Genomic DNA, 18,406 nt, shown 5'->3' on the forward strand with positions numbered 1-18,406 from the left:
ACTAAGAATTTGGAAAATATTTGGTTTCCAAATTTTTGGCATGTAAATTTAATTTTTTATTATAACTTTGTATTAAATATGTAATATACTTATTTTCTAGTTCTATTCTAGTACATATAAGCACGCAATGTCATCATTGATATACATAATAATAAAAGTAAACAGTAAGCATTGGGTAAAATTTATAAAGGAGCTGGAACGCTACATAGTAAATCATGTGTATTTTGGGCAATAAATATGATAAAAGATATTTTTTTGCATTTTCTGTTTTATTTTGTTACCTAAAAAAAGAAATTAAAATTAGCGTGGAGAAAATCTAATTTTAATTTTTTATAATAAATGAGCGCTAATCCAGAGTTTAGCTGAAACTGTTTGGCGCTTTAAGGGTTAAAATCAAATTTTTCAGTTTGATTTATTTGAAAAGTAAGATTAGGGTATTAGTAGGAATTTTTTAAAGCTAATTTCTATAATTATTACGGAAATCTCTTTGTACGACTATAGGTGGTAGTAATCTTTCATTGGGATTGTTTCCACACAACTAAAACTACAAATAAGACCTGCCATAAACCTTATGTATACATACCAAAGAGGTCAACATAGGAAAACAATATTACATAAAAACACGCAACATACAAAGAGATGTTAATGAAAAACAAGAACAACAAAAATATAAACAAAACTTTTAACTAAAAAAATTCAAGTTGATTTAATCCGATAACTTGATACTCAGTCTTAACATTTAAAGTAAATTATAATCAAAAGGAGAAGCTCTACTATTAAGCCTTTACACATGGCACTAAATTTGCTTTAAGATTTTTGGCACAACTTCCAAGATACTCTTGTGCAGCTAATGAGTAAGAACTGCAGCAGTTAACTTTCTGGTACAGTGCTTCGGTGAACTATTCAACTAATTAGATGCCACCTTCTACACATTATTTTATTACTTATTGAATACCAAGTTGTGCATTGTTTGATTGTTAGCTCCCAGGGCAAGGTGTTTTGTTGAAGATTCAATCCTCCATCCTTCGACACGACAAGCTTAGTAGTGGTATCACAGCTGGTTGTGGTTGCGGTCCACAACCGGGTGTGACGGTGTCACGCCGGGTCGGTGCTCCTTGCGCCATTTGACTATCGCTTTCCAGACTCTCAGCTCTACACCTCCCCTGAACAAAACAACATATAAGTGTGAATATTTCAACTTTGGCAGCTTTGATTGTTAATATAAAATGGATTGAAATTAAATGCTACTTTAACCTTAGATAATTGGCAATTAAACATCCCTGATATCAATAATCTATATTAATAAACTCAACGAGATTGATATTTTCTCACCTGAGACCCAGTTTACGGATATCTTCTCTGTTGACGTAATGAAGGACGTCATCCAGGCAGTATTCCTCTTGTAGAAACTGCAATAATACACTCATTAGTATTTCAATTAAGAAGCCATGAGTGTGGACAACCTCTAGTGATACAATAAATGTTAGAGCACATGTGTTTAGTAACTCAGTAGATATTTTGTCAAAATCTTAAAACTTTGTCCTCTTGATTGTCAAAATGTATTTTAAAACACTCAAAAGAGGGTTATGGATGTAATTCTTGATTTTGGTACACCTTTAGGTAGCTATCAAAAAGATGGTTCTCAATTATATAAATAACAAATATCGACACATAGAATCCATAAAAATGTTTCAATGTTAGATGGACACAATAAAGAAATTCTACAAAAATATGATTTTGTTCAATGACCTGACACTCTTAAGAGTGTGCTTACAAACTCTTGATATAACAGTTTAGTAATAAAAGTTATTTTTAATTTATTAAAGTATATTTTCTCTAACAACACTATATATAGATATAGTGTTATTAAGATTAATTATAGAATTAATCTTTAAAATATGTTTTATTCTATAGTTAAATGTAACTTTTTATTCTTCTTTGAACGTTTTTACAGATTTATGTGTAATAGTTAAAAATTAAAGAATCTCTAGAAATATAAAGTGTTCAATCACATGTATGTTTAAAATTAAAATATAAATAATCAGTTTGTTGCACAATTGTCTCCCAATAATCTACTACAACACTGTCCAGCTGTGGTGATGTGCTGAAGCACGGGTTCTCAATCTGGGGGTCGCGAAAGACTATGTCGGAGTCACGGAAGAGTCGTGGAAGAAAACATCTACATTTTTTCAAGAAAGCTTACTTGTTTTAACAGGTTAAATCAGGTAGACAGAAGACCGAGTCATCATAGTTCACAAAATCCCAAGTTAGTTCATAAAATTTCCCACAAGTAGCAGCACGGACTGATCGCGCTCATCTGCAGGCTTTATAAAAAAAAAGGATAGCAAAAATTTATAGTTTGATTTTGTTTAGACGTTAGGTGTCTTTGGTTTTACTGTTGTACTTTTATTAGTGAAAAAATAAATTTAAGGAAATTAACAGCTCTTGGAATACAGGGAAGTGCAAAATCATGGTTCTCCAGCTATCTAATCAACAGAAGCCAACTGGTGGAAATAACACATTCAGCAAATGGCAAATCAAAATCAATTAGATCCAAACTGAAGCCAATCACAAGAGGAGTCCCTCAAGGATCAGTGTTGGGGCCTGTTCTGTTTATCCTTTACACGAATGACTTCCCTAAGCATATGCAAGGTTACTGCAAGTCTCTAATGTACGCTGATGACACTGTACTACTTCTTGGCAGACCAAAGGCAGAACAACTGGAAGTGGACAGTTATATTGCACTAAACATGGCAGTTCAATACTGTCACAACAATGACCTTGTTGTGAATGAAAACAAAACCAAGCAACTAGTCCTGGGGAGACGAAAAGAGCACACTGGAAGACTGCCTGAGCTGGAAGAAGCTACAGCTACCAAGTATCTTGGTGTTACTCTGGATGACAAACTATCATGGACAGAACACATAGACTCTCTTTGCAGAAAATTAAGCACAGGGCTGTTTGTGATAAGACGAATAAAAATTTTATGTGACATGACAACAGCTAAAATAGCCTACCATGCCCTTTTCGAATCACATCTACAATACGGAATTGCTGTCTGGGGTGGTACTACAGCAAGAAATCTCCAACGTGTCCTTGTCCTCCAAAAAAGAGCAATCAGAATTCTGAGCAACTTACAATCCAGAGAATCTTGTAGAAAAGCCTTCCAGGAGCTAAAGATCCTCACAGTACACAATTTGTACATCCTAGAGGCAATAAAACACGTATATATCAAGATGCCCGAACTAGCAAGCAATGGATCACAAACCCACCAACACAACACCAGGCATGCTCACAACTACTGCCTACCTATACACCATCTCAGCTCTACAGAGAAGAAAACAAGCTACTCTGGGGTAAAGATGTGGAACGCCTTGCCAGAAGAAATGAAGAAAACTGACAAGCTACTTTTTGGACAGCGCCTAAAGATCTGGCTACAAGACCGGCCCTTCTATTCTGTAAACGAATTCTTTGGCAGAACTTCTAATTTGTAACTAAATGTAAAATGTTACCACAGCATTAGCTCTTAAGATAAACTTTATGACACTGTACTTATCTTGAAGATAATGTAATAAAGATATTTTGACTTTGACTTTGATTTAGATTTTATCAAATACTTAATGAGAGAATACCATAAAATAAAACCACAGCATTTCACAGAATATGAATCCTACTTATTTAGTGGTGTTGAGCTTTTCGTCCCTCCCTCCCCCAATTACAATTTTAGGTCAGGGGTCGTCAAAATTTTAGACACAAAAAGGGATCGTAGGTGCAAAAAGGTTGAGAACCCCTGTGCTAGAGCATCCCCATGTAATATAATTTAAATACTTACAAGTATAGGTTTTATAAGGACTCTGATTCAGAAAGGTTTAACGCGCAACATTTTCTACAGATTATAGGTAATAAGCAAGACTCAGCTAAATGGAATAATACTGAAATTGTGCTTAAGTCACAATAAACACTGATATTTTACCAATAGTAATGACTTCCTCGGACCAAAGGAAAGAGAAGAGAAAGTTTACAAGTCAAGAAAGGTAAGACTCATTCAACTTCCTCTTCTCTCAGCTTTTCTGAGGAACCATTGGTGATGGCAAAATATCCATGTTTATTGTAAATTATTTTTCAAGTCACTTTTCCTGTGCTCAATTAAAGGGACTCTTGCTGGTTCCTAAATTCACTGTCCCGGCTGTACTCAAAACAATGTAATTTGTATAAACATCCTCAGAGTTTAAAATTTTACAAATCAGTTCTTCAAGAGCCTGTAATGTAAATAGATCTCCATAAGAACGTAGATAACCTTCAAACACTTTTACTCTCTTATTTTTAATCTTAGAAACATGGTGGATGGTTTATTTGAAATGTGTAATTAATGCGCACCTTAACACTTTTTATTTATTTTTTTATTATTTAATAAAATCCCAAACTTGAACTTTGTTTAAATATTCACAATGTAGAAATATTTTTTAAATTTTTAAACTGATAAGATCCATAATAATTTAATCTAAAAAAAAGAGACATCTCCCATACTTTTACAACAACAAAATAAGAGCTTGAAAGTGTCTCAAGTGTAATATTAACATTCTTATGGGATAAAGTTAAAAGTTGTTTCACTACATCCGGCTCTTAGATAAACCATCTGTTATTTAACTACAATACATCTATAAAGTACATAGCTGACCTTCTCATTGATTTACTTTATTTTACCACTAACGCAATTGTGACAATATACCTAAATTTATGTGACATTTAGTCAACAAGAGATTTGGTAAATTAAGAGCAATCAATAAATTATTATGTTACTACAGCCACAGAGTTGTTACTAAAATTAAAAATTGGCCACGAATACATGCAGTTCCTCTCAACACATTCTGAGCATTACGCAAAGGCAAACTTAGCTTTTTACACAGAACAGTTTGATTGTATAATCGGTAACTGAGATGTGGGTGGTGAATATATCACCTTGTCGATGGAACACTGGTCTATCCTGAGAGTCCGCAGCCACTCCACCAGTCTGGGGTCCACCGAACTGTCGGTTACACTGATCTGGGGTAGCAGTCGCTCGCCGCCGTTGCTCTCTGGGGTGTGCGCCGAGGTCTCACTCTCACTGTCACACAAACACTCAAGTAGTAACATAGTCTTCTGAGAGATTATACGCAAAACACAGAATTTGATGTTGGATCACTGCTTTTTAGATGATAAATCAGAATCCAATGATTAAAAGACCTTTACCACAAATTAACTGCAGCTTACGGTGGCGGTAATGGATAGAATTCCAGATGTCACTGTAGTTTCAATAGTAGTACTGCAAACCGCAGCAGGAGAAACTCCTGAGCTCTTACTTGTATGTCTGAAATACATTCTGGGAATGTCTCGTGTCTATGTCGTACATACATTATAAAATTTGAATGTGTAGTGAGTTAGTCTCAGAACCCATTTAAATAATTCTGTCTGATGCAAACGTTTGCAGCCTTTTCGTATCTTACTAATGCTTGTTGTAAATTATTTTTAGTTTACTATAATGATGAATATTTTAAGAATGTACTTTCAAACATTCTTCAAGAATATTTGTTTTTAAAGAATTTTAAGCTTTGACAACGGTGTTATCCCTCAATTTTGTAAGGAAGCCAATAATTTTATGACCAAACGTCGCACCCAATTTTGAAACATTTCATTTAGAAATGCTTCAAAACCCAACACTTTCATAAAAAAAGTACTTTGTTAGACCTTGTTCCGACTGTAAACAAGTAAACCTTTAGTACACATGTTCGTGCAGATAGTAGATTTTAGATGCCCACACGAAGGATTAAACTAAAGTACAGTTAGCTCAATTACTGACCTCGACTCCCTGTCTATGTGGTTGAGAAGGCTGGTCACCAGACCCATCTGCTCCACCACCTGTCTCAGAGCTGTCAGTTGCAGTCTGTGGTCTTCCAGAGCTTGCTTCAGTAATGTTTGGTATACTTTCTGGCCGTCCAGCAGCTCCTGCATCAGTCTACACACAGGGGAGATAGAATGTAAAATTTTAATATTACATCTTCAAATTTTGTTTTTTTTTCAGAAATATAAACAACATTATTAAGTATTCAATCCGTAGCAAGAGAACAGGCAAGACACATTAATTAATTTTCAGTTGTTCTGTTTTCCTATTCTTCATGAAAATCAAAAGAACAAGGTTAAACATGGCCTTACAAATTTACAAGGTATCACATTATACCAAACAGTGACTTCAAAATTAATAGAAAAATTATCAATTCTAACTTATAAATCAGACTGGATAGAAATAGCAATGGAAGAGAATTTGAAAATCATTGTCTATTCAATAGCTAAGGGACCGAATATGACTCAATACAGAGTAAGCATTCACATTTAAATATTCCTTAGTCAGATATGTTTTGTATTTAACACGTTCGCTGCTAAAAATCCCTATTTAGAGTTTCCTATATGCTGAAATTTTTTAAATATATTTTTACTTACTTTTGGATGAAATATGATAGAAATATATGAAAATTACTCATAAGTCACAAAAGTTATCACTCCCAACCGTTTTGGGAATGCTGTAACTGTGGTTACCGTTAGCTCCTGAGGACAGTCTTCCTTGCCAGCTGGTAACTCTAGTTACCACTCGCAGTAGGGAACGCCCTTTTATGGCAGTGGGAATATTCCAGATGAATACATTGAAGCTAAGTAAACTGTATTTTATTTGATTTAGACAAACATAAACAATATTTATACGTAAATGTGAAAACCAAAATGAAAGTAAAAGTTTATAAAAATATGAAAAAGTTTATATAAATCTCCGCTGACTCACTCAAATTCAGTTATTATTTACAAATATGTGGTGAGTAATTATAACAAAATATATTTAAATGTTTACTTGAAATGATACAAAAAATATTGTAGTACATAGGTTTATAAAAATGTATTCCAATACAGTTATGAGCGCTCCATTGGCGTGGGTTGGTCTCGTAATCAGGATCCTCAGCTTCCGAGTCCGTCTGGTACTCCACATCGTCCATGTTGTCATCCTCGTCGTTTGAACTCAATACTGGCTCTGTTGTATGCTTTGAACTTGGTTATTGTACACCACTTGGTCCCGGGGGAAGATGCATTGTGTTGCACAATCACTTACTACTATAAAAACTTTAAAAATTATTAAAAATAATGAAAAAGTCTAACGTGAAAACGAAGTGCATAAAAATGTAGGAAAAGTACCTCCCGAGGAGTGAGAAATACCTTGTTGCGATAGCTCGAGTACTGGCTGCACACTGACCTCATTTCAGAACAAAGGCTCTGTGGTAACCACAGTTACCGCCCGCTCCTAGCGCAGCGTAGCAGCGCTAACCAGAGTTACCCCCGCAGCAAACGTGTTAAACATACTGTATGCAGTAAAATATTATGACAATTTCTATTTCCGTGTTTAATATATACAGTTTTGTTTCACCCATTTAACTGAAGCTTAACATTCTTTGAATTCTAAACTATCAATAAATGCAGTTTTACAAGTATTTTTTTTGTTTTATTTATTCTTTTTTCTTTTCTCCAAGTTTGATTGTGGACATGTACCATAATGAAGCATACAACTCCACGACTATATGGCACACACATATGTTCAACATTCATTGGATTGTTGTACTGCTTTCTTACCCGTTCCATTACATTATAAGCATAAATTTCACAGATTTAGTGACGGATGTAAACTGCTTTAGTGCTTCTCACATATAAATATGTTATAATAAGTCAAATTTTACACTTGTCAGAGTCAATAGACTTTGAAAACAAATAATAAATAAAACCTACTTTCTAGAAGCTCTTTTCTTGGAATTTTTTATAGATAAAAAAACACTCCAATAATATACTTTTTATTTTTGTGAAGCCTTTCGAGTTCAAAGAACACATAATCAGACCCACATAACTGAATAAAAGTGGTTACAATAATGGTAGTAATATAAACAATTTGCCAATATTAATGTATTTACAAATTACCAAATAAAATTAAAGAATATATTAAGAAATCCCAAGAATAAGTAAATGAAGATTACAAATCTGGAATTTATTAAATTAATTGTAACAATTGTGATTTAAAATACATTGTCCAAACAAAAATAAAGTTAAAAAAGAGAGCTACAGAACATACCAACAAGGAGAAATAAAAGATCGGCAATGGCAAAACATGGACTTCAAACAGGACGCTCTTATTCAAATGCAAAATTATTAAAAGAAATCCAAAATAAAAAAAATCCTTGATGCATATGAAACAATTTTTATAAAGAAGAACCAAAATAATCTAGTAAATAATGAACCTGGGCTTTTTCAGAATTCACAGTTACTTTATTTGACATAATTAAATGTCAATTTAAATAATATATATACAGAGACATATTTTCATGTGATAGAATATTATCTCCTTGTATTTTTTAATGATGTGTTTTTATTTATTTACAAAATTGTTATATTATTATTGTAACCACTTTTATTCAGTTATGTGGATCTGATGTGTTCCTTGAACAAGAAAGGCCTCAAAAAAATAAAAAGTATATTATTGGAGTGTTTGTTTTTAAATTTGATAAATACAACCTGTTGGAACTATAATAGTGTCTGTGCAGAGCCAGAGGGGTTGACAATAAAATGAGCATTTTTGTCAAAATGGAAATTGCTTGCTACTGTGAGGTATGACAGAATGAAACTGTATTTATTATTCACACATATCCCTTTTACCAGATATATGATTAAATCTCACCTTTGGTTCTCTGCCCTCAGTCCATTCATTTGTTCACGGAAGTCGTGCCTCAGCTTGATGCTGCTGGCGAAGCTGTCGATGCTGGTGTTCTTGGACTTAAGGGAGTTGACTGTGGAGGGAACAGACGGTACATCTCCCCCTACTCCCCCTCGCGGCACTTCTTTCTCCTCCTGCCCCATCAGGTTGGCTCCCAACTCTGGAGACATGAACAACACTTTAAATTATTCCATCAAAATAACTCAAAACTGACTAACATTCGCCATTTTGAAACTGGCAAAAGGCTTTTGTTAATATTTTATTTTCAAAAAGATCTAACAAAGGTTAATACAATTCTTAAGTTTCATAACTTTATCTTAACTGGTTCAAAAGATGTAATTTGTTTTAAAAAAACCACATACAGACATATAGATAGAAAACTAATGGTTGTAGGACATATCTTCATATGAACTTTTTTGCTCATTTTTATGTGTAGAACAAAATCCCTAAGTATTGGAACAGTTTTACTGAACACACTGTATAACTGCCTAAAACTGTGTGCATATGCAAGTGCCATGACAGAAAAAAATACTCCATTATATTTTTACTTTTAACTAGTTTTAAATAGACATGGCTCAAAGCAAACCTACACCTATTGTATAACAATAGTTAACAAAGTTAGTAAATTATTGCATCAATCAATCAATGTCACCTTTTTTAGCAATGAATCAATTCAGATACTCAATACCTTGATTATTAACGTTAGTGAGGTTTCGAGGATTCTTGATACCGCGGCTCTTTTTCACTTGATTCTGATACTAATATTTTCTTAGTACTTTACAACACAATATAAACAGAAATATTCAAAATATGCGTGGAAAGCCATGATTTCACAATATCACAACTTTTCCTGTGTCAAAGCTGAATCTGGAAACCACTAAATCTTCAAATAAGTCTATTCGCAAACAACATCTGATCAAAAGTACACAGGTTACCAAATGTTTTTGCTGTACTTTGTGTATGCAGATAGGTAAAATAATTACCGTATTTGAAAAATAAAATTTTGCTCACAGTTTGCATTTGATATATTTATGGTTGTGTAACACCCCAAGTCTGCTGGGTTTTACGAGGGACAACATTGATCGGCAATATAAAATTTACAGATTGTTAAAACTCATACTGTTTTACATTCTGGGTGAAACAAGCCTAGATAGATAATCAAATTAACAAATTACCATAGTTGTATAAATACTTTTCTTACAGTTCATACTTCCTTATCTATCTATGTTCGTACATTGCCATGCGTCTGATGCATCTATGCATGGACATCTGCTTACAGTATATAGCAGACATTTATTCATTTTTGTTTACCTCATTATTTGTTTCATAAACACATCCTTTTTAAGGATACACAGTATGTGCCTTAATAACTTAAAATGTTCCATCACAGTTAAGGATAATTTGACATTTTTGGCTAACCAGTTTTGTTTTAATGTTGATAAAACCATTTAGCATATTATATTCTTGGTTACTATTTATGATTAAAGATGGCAAATAGTCAGGTTTCAGTACGAGAATTTAGATATGAAAGGAAGAACTGGATTGTTTTTTACCAGATGGAAGTATATTCCTCTTCTTCATCTTCATCTTCAGAGATTGTGTTCTTTTTAATTTCTCTACGAAGAAGAAGAAGAAGAGAAATATTCCTCCAGTCTGGTAAAGGTAACTCTACTCTTTTTCTCCTGCCCAATTGTTTATTTACTCTTTAGTAATTAATACTATTTGATTATTATTCTTAGTCACTATTCATTCACAAAGCAATGTTGAATTCATAACCAAGAAGTGACACCAACTAATTTTTTATTATCGACCCATCTCTAATAAAAATAATGATAAAACATTTTACAATTAGGTTATATTCTTAGTATCTACACAGGAATCGGAATCAAACCCATAATTTTAATATCAAAATCGAATTTTTTTGGAATTAGCCCATCACTAATATTATTTTTGTGATAAAATCCCTTTTAGTGCCAACGTCCATATATACGGACATTGCAAAAATTACTGAAAAATGCAATGTACGTGTATATGGAAATTCACAGTAAATATTCTACCATGATCATTTTTTATATAAACAATCAGAATGATCCAAATTACACAAAAAGTATTTATTGCAAGATTAATTAGATATTTAGTTTAAATTCAGTCTACAACACAGGAGTGGAAATGTTGCTTTCATTAAAAGTAATGAAACTTTTAGTTTTTAGAATATTAAATCAAAACTTTTTATATTTTTATTTAGTTTAATTTTCTCTTTTAATTGATATTATGTTTCATACTATTTATACTATTTATCTATTTATATTTTCATAAGTGCTATTTCTTATGTAAAACTATACAAATATATACTGTAAGTAAATATTTAAATTTTTTTAAACTTAATTACATATAAATATAAAATTTGTTTTATAGTTTTTATGAAAAAAATTATTTTTCTGCTAACTTATTCCAAATGATGTTTCACTTATTCAGTGATAGCATGTGTATTTTATATACTGTGTTTGAATCTCATGAGGCCTACTACGAGAAAAGTAAAAATGTAGGTTTACACTCATAATAGTGTTATTTTTACGGTTTTGTGGATAATAAAATAATTTTATGTGTATGAGTACAATTTTAGTTGTTGTACATAATAGTGTCAGTTGTTTCGATTTTAAATATAGTTTTTCAAGTGCTATTTTGCATACAAAACTGGAAAAAAGTTATAAAATATTTTAGTAAGAACCATTTGTGTTTTTAAATATAATAAATTAGCAGTATATGCATGTTTTAGTGTTTTCAACCATTTATTTGTAAAGAAAATAAACAAAAAATTAACCCTTTGAGTGCCACAGGTATTGTCCCAAGGCATATGCATAAAGTGCCAGGCTGTTTTTTGCATATTTTTAAGCATTTGGGAAAAAAGCTGTTTTAAAATAACTATCTGACAGTTCTTCATAATTCTGTTGTTGTCTTTTTTCTCATTAAACACACAATATGATACATATCTTTACAAACTAAATTTACTTTATAAAAATATAAACATTTCAGTATTTATAAAATTTTGTTTACTTTTTTATAAAAAGTTCAGTTTCAACCTAATTTGAGTGTATATGGTATTGTTAAGATTTCTTTTCTTTATACCATGATAAGGGCCATATAATTCTAAATAAAACCCATGTATAATATATTATTCTAGAATAAAAACAAACATGACACTATATGTATAAACAAAATGCTGCTCGGTACCAACATTTTATAAATTGTACTTCATTTGTCAGAGTTTAGAAACTACATAGTAATAGTGTACTTTTCACAAAAAATCTAATAAAACACCAAGATAACACAAACAAATATAACTAGTAAACATAGAGACAAAAAATTGGTAACATATTTACATAAAATTTTTACATTCACTAAATAATAACCCTAATATATTTACTATGAAAATTCACATTTTTCGCTTGGACCACAACTCATATAACTACATTACTTTTGTAAAGAAACACGGTAAAATATTGTAAAAGTTGCTATTTTAGATTGTATTTACTCAAAAGCTTGGTTATCGGCACATAAAAAACAAGAAAGGCCATTATGCAACACGGTACTTGTCCGCTACGTCACGTGACTGGAAGAAAAAAATCATCGCATAGGTACTTCGGTATTATCGCAGACCACTATTTTTGGATGAGTTTTTTGCGTATCAGGGACCAAAATAAACTTCATTTTATGTAATGAATCGTAAAATACTCAAAGAGTCATACTTCCTATTGCCAAATCGTCTCCAAAAAGACGCACGAAAGACGTGACATTTTTGAATAATAAAACGTTGTTCTTTTAGTTTTTGTTTTCATTTATTGTCGTAATAACTTGTAAATTCCAAAATAGGTTAAAGAAAGTCTGTTTTTTTTAATATTGTAATTTATTTTGTCCCCGATAAGGAAAACTCATCCAAAAATAGTAGCCTCTTGATAAGTACAAAAACAACATAAGTTTCCCAGATAAATTAGTAGAGAAACTACATAAAACTCGTATTTATCGATAGTTTGGATCCTATTGAATACTGTTGGCTGATTATTTGGCCAAAATAATCTTGTACTATTTTAAATAGTATCAAAATACGAAACGACAAAATTAGCGACGTTGTGGCACTCAAAGGATTAAGAACCCATCTAAAACAGTTTTGATTTGATGGATGTTTTAGTAAAATGTTACATAATCGCTGAAATAGGCTTAGAATTTTTCAGCAATATCTTAGAGAAATCTCTGTTATTTTTCGGACAAACTTTTTTATCATGCTCTGACACTAAAATGGTTAATTTTAAATCCCAAAAACTAATTTTATTTACCCTTTCTTCAATCATAAATATTGAACATTTTAAAGTGGTGATGTACACCACATAGTACTGATTTCTTTAATTAATCCATGGAAAGTTAGAATAATCAATGTACATAGTCCTTTGTTCATGTTTAGTGACATTCTTTTTACATATAGAATGTATCTGTTCATGGTTTGTACTGAACTATTCATAATACGTTTGGCTAGATTCTACACCACTTCCATGAGAAGTTGGCTCAATTCGAGTACCAATGATCTTACCAAGAAATTGATAAATTAGTGGACTGAAATCAATCTAAAACTCAAGAACTAATCTTTCTTTATGAACTGGTTGACTGCATTTAAACTAGAGGTTTCACTTCAAATTATTAGTCTGCCTCAAACCATTCAGCCGCAGAACATTCAATACACGTCTAAACTTTAATTTCTTAAATATATATGAAAATACAAACTAATACCACATACACACTTGACTAATACACATCTGACAGAAGGAGCAACACACCTGGAGAGAGAACGGTTATGGCGGCCTGGACAGAATTGCGCACCAGGTTGTCCAGAGCAAACATCCAATGAGGCTTGATACTGTGTGAACGCAGCACTACGTTCACCTGCACATACATAGCCCAAGTACACAATCCAGTACTGACGTAATTATTCAACAATACTACTTTTCACTTTGAAGAAAAATGTATAAACAATATTTGCATATCTAGGACACTTTCTAATAACAATAAATGTAACTTAAACATATTTCTATAATAAACGGAATAAAAAAATCTGGTATGGAACTTACATATATACTCGTGTATAAAACAGTGTAGTCATAGTCATAGTCATAGTCATAGTCAAACTACTTTATTCTGTAATATGTACAAGGTACAAAGAATAGCGTCACTACAATGAAACTAAATACTAATATTAATTTTAAAATATAAGTAAAAAAATATACAATCGTAACATCTCAACAATTTATCTTCAATTCTTCTTTAAATGAATTAATTGGTTTTTGTATTGAAATATTCCTCAAAAGAATATAGAGACAAATTAGTTAAATAATCTTTGACTTCTTTTTTAAATTTTAACAGATTTGTTTCCATTATAAATTTTGTTGGTAAATTATGTAGATATCTAACACCTCTGTAATATGTTTTCTTTTTGTAAAATTCAAGATTGTGTTGATCGACATGTCTATTAAAACGGGTATTATATGTATGTTTATTGGTTTGTAGTATCGGATCAAAAAATTGTTTTACATAAATTATTGATTCAAATATGTATAAACCATATACTGTCAGAATTCCAAGTTCAGAAAAAATATGTTTAACAGAATCTGTATATCTTAAATTTTTCATGATTCTCAAAGATTTTTTTTGTAGGACCAAAAGCCTATCTAAATTACTTATTGTTGTTGCTCCATAAATGCTTATTCCGTAAGCTAAATGTGAATGGATCAAAGAGAAATATATTAATTTAAGTGTATGTAAATTACTAATTTTTGCCATTTGTCGCAATGCATATAGACCAGTAGACATCTTCTTAGTAACATGATCTACATGTTTATCCCAAGCTAAATTTTTATCTATTATAAGTCCTAAAAACTTTGTGTGGTCTACTTGTTTAAGTCTGTCATTGTCTAGAAAAATGTCACAGTTTAAATTTGATCTGGATTGCTTTGTAGAAAAAGAAATATAATTAGATTTATCTGAATTTAATAAAAGATTATTTTTGTCAAAAAAATCCTTAATCCTAGTTAGACCAATATATGATGAAATTTCAATATTCTCAAGCTTCTGACCAGAAAACAAAACATTTGAATCATCAGCATACAGACACACGCCACCATCCAACCCCTCCATCACCCTTGGCAAACCTCCTATATAACATAAAAACAATAGAGGACCCAGGATAGACCCCTGGGGCACACCATGCCGTAGTGTCTGCAGCTGTGATCTATGAGCCCTCACATAATGATTTTTATTGTGAAAAATGGTTTCTTCTATTTCTACATATTGTTTTCTATTTGTTAAATAGGAATCAAACCACGTTTGCTCCTTTCCATATATACCGAAGCTGTTTAATTTCCTTATTAACTTTACATGACTGACACTATCAAATGCTCTGGTAAGATCTAAAAATATCCCAATTACTTTTTCTCTTTTATCAACTGAGTCAATAATGGACTGGATAAATTCTATACCGGCCGTTATTGTTGATTTTCCACGACGAAAGCCATGTTGTTGTTTGTCCAACAGTTCATTAGACTCTAGGTGTTTTAAAAGCTGATCATAAACCACTTTTTCGAATATTTTAGAAAAAATTGGGAGCAATGACACTGGCCTATAGCATGCTGGATCAGTCACATTACCTTTTTTAAAGAGAGGAATCACTTTGGCAACTTTTAAAATATCAGGAAATATTCCTGAAATTAAAGAAGAAGAATTGATTACATGGACAAGAGGTTTTATAATAAAGTTAACAGATTTTTTCACAATATCAATTGGTATATCATCGTGCCCCACAGAAAACTTAGTTTTAAATGACAAAACAAGAGTTAAAAATATTAAGAGTTAATCTCTCTCTGTTAGTTATGTAGTTGTAATCATTGACTATGTACCAGTTTTTTATTATAATGTGATAACAGAAAATTTATTGTACAGTAAATATTTGGCTATTGTCTATTGTTTGTACAATTTTGTAAAAAATAGCAGGATATAGCTCAGCTTTTACTATTATAATACTTTATGTTCACAACTTTATTTTCTAGTGTGTTTCATTGATAATACTTTTTAGGACATGGTGAAATCTAAATGATAGATTATCTTGTCTATCTAACTGTATTTTTAATATATTTTTTATTTAATAATTTGTTTACATCAGGAATAAGTTGTGAAATTATCTTCACCAAGTTTTCTTAAAACTTTAATGTGAGGTAAATAATTGTGATCGTTAAATTTTTCTTACTTTTCTTTAGATATTGTACAGATAAGATTTTATGCGTCATAATATGATTCTATTATTCGTGGTGTAGAATTGAAATTTTAAACTCCATACAGTGTTATTATTTTTGGTTCTCTACCAAAATAATCACTTCCTAACTTAGCATTATTCTTATTCGAAACAAAACTACAGATCTGACTGCAACTCACTGCGTCCTGGAACAGGTATATGGCAAGGTGTAGCTGGTTGATGGCGACAGAATCGAACTCCAAGTCCTCCTTGAGAGTGTGTATGGCCGTCTCCAGCTGGTCCTTGTTCTGGTTGGCGATGTACTCCCGCAGACCACACATCAGCGTCTCTAGGTGGCCCTGTACAATCACTGACTCACACACTTGTAACAACGGCTCAGCCCATTTATTTAATGGGTTCACTCACCACTTATCTGATTTTGCCGGTTTATGATATCAATGGATTCACATTATAAGATATCATGCGAGTTTCAGTGTCACTGGAAATAATAGACTCATCTTCACATTATTGCTATGGATATGAGGATAGAAAATACACTGATAACACTGCCAGTTATTTACAGTAATGTTTTACTGAATTATATCTTTTGAAATAATTACATCACCAATGATGAAATTATACCTTTATTTTATTTGTAAAGATGCAGACAGATGCTAAGGAAACCACTCTTCCTTGCATTTAAAATCAAATTTTAACAAAAAACCTGTATACTTTAAAAACAGTATAAGACTTAAATTGTAATAGTTAGAATATTTAATTTATAATTTAAATTTTTATATTGATTCGAATGTTTTTGAAGAAAAGGATGTTATTATGATATATTTTAAATTACTTTTAAAAGCATATAGAATTTGTCTACTTTATTGATCAAATATAACAAGACAAAAAACACATTAAAAACCAGACAAAAATTAATTATTTTATTTGATTTATTTTTTAATTTTTAGATTAAAGATTTTTAGAGACTGGTTTGACAAAAACTTGAAGAATAATAAGTGATCTTTCAAATTTAATTATTTAAAATAAATTTTGGTAATAGCAGGCCACTAAAAATTTACAGAATTGCATACCGCATGATTTTTACTTGATTTTAAATAGTCAATAGAATTTGAATTTTTATTAATTCTTTAAAATATGCTAATTAATATTGGATCAATTAAATATACATGAGTAACAGTTTGGGTATGGAATTTACTGTTTTAAGATTTAAAAACAAGAAGTATTCAGGTAAAGTAAAATTGGATTTAGAAGTAAGAAAATAATTTCTGGTTGTTTTTAAAACTTTGTTGAAATAAGATAACACTCACATTACATTCATATTTGGTTTTATACGAATAATTAAGTACACTTTAGAATGTAGAATACCTTTTTATGCTATCTACAGTAAAAGATAGCATAAAATCTTATTTTTACTTTTTGGTTTGAATTTATTTAGCTGTTAGTCATGGTGAGATAATTGTACGTTATCTCCAGTGTTTATTAATAGGATTAATAAATTCAGCATATTCGCTATATTGGCAAGTATGCTACCTTGTGAAAAAAGTCTGGTACATCACTATATTAAAAATTCAACAGCCCAATCAACCTACAGGCTAAACCTCAACAGCTAGAAACAAAGAAGACAAGACTCTAGGTCAAAATGCTAGATGCCGCAATTTGTGGCATTTTCAGGACAACATTTTTTTTATCGTTCAATTTGAAAATGTTTACTCTGTGTTTTAAGTTACAAATCATGGGTATTATGTAAAAAGCTCTAGGAATTGTAATTACGTTTTCACCATTTATAGTTTATCAAATAGCAAAAAAATCTGAATTAAAGTTCTATTTTAAGAAAGATTTAATTTGCAATTGTGATTAATTTTCTCTCAGCAATAGCCTCAATCGGGAGCTGGTGCTAAGATCCAATCACCCTTGATCAAGAATCATGAAGCATTATTGCCATAGACATGAGTAACCACTGCGAAGAAAAACTATTTGAGGCTGCAATGGCACATATTATAATCAAAGGGGAAGCATCTCTTTCTCCTTGGCGTATATATACCGCCCTCCCGGGATAAAACATTCAAAATAGCTTGGGACATCCTATCAAACATTCTGGAACAATAGTCAAGCACATAATAGGTCGTTTTATTCTGGACAGGAGACATAAACATTGACAGAATTAAAACCCAACAACCCGGACAGCCTGATGTTTGACAACGAATTGGCAACACACAACATAAGAAGGCTCCCTTTGCCACCAACTCGCATTACAGTTGACACAAGCACTTCAATTGACTGTATATGCACTAATATTCCAGAACATGACCTTAGTGCAACAATTTTACAAAACTGGACTATCG

At 31.6% G+C, this 18,406-nt stretch overlaps 1 protein-coding gene across 3 annotated transcripts in view; it reads right to left on the bottom strand.

Annotated features, from left to right (window-relative positions):
• Positions 1-318: 318 nt before the first annotated feature.
• Positions 319-18,406, bottom strand: part of LOC124358920 (mitogen-activated protein kinase kinase kinase 15) — a 75,730-nt gene continuing 57,642 nt past the window's right edge. For all 3 annotated transcript variants that reach the window (XM_046811177.1, XM_046811176.1, XM_046811179.1), the window contains 7 exons: positions 16,244-16,402; positions 13,600-13,705; positions 8,738-8,933; positions 5,837-5,992; positions 4,960-5,104; positions 1,333-1,409; positions 319-1,163 (listed from right to left, as the gene is read on the bottom strand). In XM_046811177.1, coding sequence (XP_046667133.1) covers positions 1,052-1,163; positions 1,333-1,409; positions 4,960-5,104; positions 5,837-5,992; positions 8,738-8,933; positions 13,600-13,705; positions 16,244-16,402 — 951 coding nt within the window. In that variant the 3' untranslated portion in view covers positions 319-1,051. The remainder of the gene's footprint in view (positions 1,164-1,332; positions 1,410-4,959; positions 5,105-5,836; positions 5,993-8,737; positions 8,934-13,599; positions 13,706-16,243; positions 16,403-18,406) is intronic.

Source organism: Homalodisca vitripennis, chromosome 4, assembly GCF_021130785.1.
Source record: "Homalodisca vitripennis isolate AUS2020 chromosome 4, UT_GWSS_2.1, whole genome shotgun sequence".
Taxonomy (NCBI): domain Eukaryota; kingdom Metazoa; phylum Arthropoda; class Insecta; order Hemiptera; family Cicadellidae; genus Homalodisca; species Homalodisca vitripennis.